Below are 3,483 nucleotides of genomic sequence, written 5' to 3' on the forward strand. Positions count from 1 at the left end.
ACAGATTTTCAACCTGAGAAGCCCTACATAGTGTTAGTGTGAGTTGGAATTGACTCAATGGCAGTGGGTTTCTTTTTTGTTTAGGAATACAAGGTAGTGTGGCACTGTTCACTAGATACCTCATTATTAAAACGTTTGTCGCATTCCTTGGATTAGTAAAGCTGTTTTGCACTTAACTTGAAATATTCAATGACATATGCTTAGGACATCTCATTAGCTTAAGGTTTTCCATCAATTCTTCTGAGAAAAATATGAGCTGGGGGCTTCCTTTAAATGTAGATCATAGAGCCAAGCATCTTAAAGCTTATCTTTGCACTACTTTTTCACAGGAGTGTAAATTCTTTTCTTGGATCTAGGTGCTTTAATTTAGACGGTTGACACCTTTCAGAACATGTTAGTGATCTTTATTTAAAATAGTGCACAAGTATTCTCACTTGGTCATTAAATTCATTTTTCATGTAATGCTAATTTCTCTGAAAAGCGTGTGGTTTAATAATCACTGTGCATACTCTTAAATAGTCACAAAGCTCATTTGCATGAGATATGTGAAAGTAATGTCTTGAACTGAAACACGTAATCTTTCCAGGATTAATGTATGCTTGGAATGCTTATATTTTAACTTTGCCCTCATATATAGATCCATTCAAGATTATCTGCTTTTTAAATTATGCTTTTCTTTTAAAAAAATGTAACTATCAAGCAGTTTTTCACAGAGAAAGCATGTATAGTTTGTAACTTATGTTTTTGCATGAAAAACATATATGATGTTGATTTTTTCCAAACGAGGATATAGTTGGGATACATTACTCCCATTGCCACCTTACCAAAAAACTGTGCCTGCTAGAAAACATGCAATACGCTCCAATTAAACTTCTCCTGCTGTGTTTTTGTTACTATCTAGAAGTCAATGTAAAGTCAAAAGACAAGAGAGCTAGTGAAATATGGCCTGCAGAGGCTTTGATGTGATCTTTGGTATAGCTGACTTGGATGGCTATTGAAATCTTGGTAAGCACAACCAGAAATGAAGATTTATTTGACCAAAAGGCATTTGGAAGAAGCTGAAGATGGTATATTTAAGTATATTCAACATCAGTTCTGTAAAATATAATAAAACAAATGTCAAAGCAGGACATATAAATTTTTTCACACAATTTGACTATGCGTAGTTTATAATGTAGGCTTTCAGGTTTATGGGTTTTGAATGCTTTTCACTTAAACCCATCCTTTTCCTTCATTATCTTTTAGTTCTTAAGACAGAAGAACCAGATAAGTTTATATTGTGTATGTGTGCTTATATATTATGTCTATGTATTTAACATGTTGCAGGTTTTGCTAATAAAATTGTACTAAGATGTGTTGGCATTTGCGTGTACACAAGCACAGTATGTGATTGTGTGCCTACCCTCAAGGATGGTTTTAACTGTTAAACATGTTTGCTTTGAATCTTTTATACCAGTTGTTATGATTGTATTTGTCAGTTGTCATTAAAATAGTATGTGTCTTAAAAATGCAAAATGTAAAGTGCCGTATAATTTTGTTTGGGTAGCTGACTATTGTTTTGTTTGACCAACTTAAGTTAACATCATTCTCATGTAATGTGCATATTGTATCACTGTTATTTTTCTATTTTTGTAATGGTCTGTCTTTGAATTAAGCTTCTGAAAGTTTAAAATTACCATGTGACATCTTTCCTTAATAGCTGTCACAAGAAGAATGTAGAGGTACATTGTACAAATACAGACCTGATGAAGTGGATATTGATGTAAGTATTAGTGTATATAGACATATGTTGTCAATGTCTGTCATATTCTCTATCCAGGCTTTGTAAAGAAGCATGAAAAGAATCTCCTATTGTGCCTTCCAAAGTAGCATCAAATAAATTAGCAATTTTCTTAGGTTCCTTAGAAGTAAATCCTTTCACCTCTGCCTCTACCTCCATCTCCCTCCCACCGTATCCCTAACTCCACCATCATGAGCAGTTAAACATGTTAAGGCTACCTAGTGGTAGAATTCTCAGCTCCCAGGCAAGAGACTCCGGTTAAATTCACAGCATGGGCACTTCATGCTGAGCCATCATCTGTTAGTGGAGACTTGCATGTGACTGCAAAGTGTGCAGTCTAGATGGACCGGGAAGAAAGGCCTGGCCATCACCTTCTAAAAACCAGCCAGGGAAAACCAAGTGTCAGGGAAAACCAAATCAAAGGTAATAACAATAACAGTGAAAGTAAAAGACTGTTTCTGATAAAATATCGTAGAATGCTGTTTTATAAAGAAAATATTAATCCCTCAAAATGTTGTCACTGCTTCCCTCTTGAAGTAGGTATAGGCTTCAGTCATATTTCCTATCACTGATCTGCTATGCATTCTACTTTATATCTCATTCTTCGTTCATTGTCTTGGATTGATTCCATGGAGTTGTACCTTCTTACTCGCTTGAGTTTTGTCTTCGTTTATTGGTGGGGAGGGCAAGATATAGCTTGAATTTTGCTGTCTCTGAAAGATACAGTAGTTATTTTGAAACATAAGTGGCAATACAGGGGAAGACTCAAATTTCTTATATATCATTATGCTAAGAGCATGATACACACTCTTAGTTTGTTTCATTTTTAATTTGCCTCCCTAGGCTTCATAGAGCCAGGTAGAATAGATCTACCCAGAAATCATTGCCCTGAGGTAATCTTCAAAATACTAAACCAAAAATATCACCTACAGTCATCTAATAACTGAACAATAAATTAGTCTAACAAGAAAATAGGTCTGCCTTGAATATTATATTCTTTTAACTTAAAAAATTCACTGCCATCAAGTCAAGACTGACTCATAGCGCCCCCCTGTGGGTTTCCAGGACTAACTGTTTAGGAGAGTAGACAGCCCAGTCTTTCTCCTGAAACTCTTGTGAACATGATCCATATGGGATGCAATTGAGAGCAGCAGCTTGAAAGATTAGCTGAGAACCCGGGTGGGGGGAGGGGTGTTCATGAGTTCATGTTAAGGAGGAGCCGCTCAGAAAAGGAGGCTGAGGGTGGGTGTACAACTCAAAGAATGTCAACCGTGCCCCCAAATTGTATCTGTCATAACTGTTGGATTTGCATATGTTTTGTCGTGTATATCCTCAACAACAACAGAATGAATCAATGGCTTTCTCAGGGTCCATTTGTCATTTTAAAACGAAAATTAATGAGAAAGAAGAACTGCTCCTCTGTACTCTTGAAATGAATACTATTAAGACATTAAAATGCTGAAAGTAATGTTTTTATTTGTCATACGAGCAGAAGAGCATAATTTTAAAATATATAGGAGACTCTAGTTGGTGTTTTACATTAAAGGCTGTGCAATTAATGGCTTTGAACCTCAGCAACAGATGGTAAGAGGAATGGAATCGTAGGCACATTAAAGTGAGCCATCATATGAAAGTGTCAGACTGGCTAGACCAGAGGAGGTACACTGGTACAGATAGGAACTGAAAATACAGGGAATCCAGGA

General features: G+C 36.1%; 1 protein-coding gene across 22 annotated transcripts in view; it reads left to right on the forward strand.

Moving 5' to 3' along the window:
• PLEKHA5 (pleckstrin homology domain containing A5) overlaps positions 1-3,483 on the forward strand; it is a 256,011-nt gene that overhangs the window by 218,452 nt on the left and 34,076 nt on the right. For 14 of the 22 annotated variants that reach the window (XM_045288459.1, XM_045288461.1, XM_045288466.1 and 11 more), the window contains one exon: positions 1,700-1,762. In XM_045288459.1, coding sequence (XP_045144394.1) covers positions 1,700-1,762 — 63 coding nt within the window. Of the gene's footprint in view, positions 1-1,245; positions 1,282-1,699; positions 1,763-3,483 lie in introns of all 22 variants that reach the window. The other 8 variants (XM_045288457.1, XM_045288458.1, XM_045288464.1 and 5 more) reach the window with 1 other exon arrangement.

The sequence above is a fragment of the Echinops telfairi genome, unplaced genomic scaffold (genome assembly GCF_000313985.2).
Source record: "Echinops telfairi isolate 266 unplaced genomic scaffold, ASM31398v2 ScPeMD7_21;HRSCAF=78, whole genome shotgun sequence".
Lineage (NCBI taxonomy): Eukaryota > Metazoa > Chordata > Mammalia > Afrosoricida > Tenrecidae > Echinops > Echinops telfairi.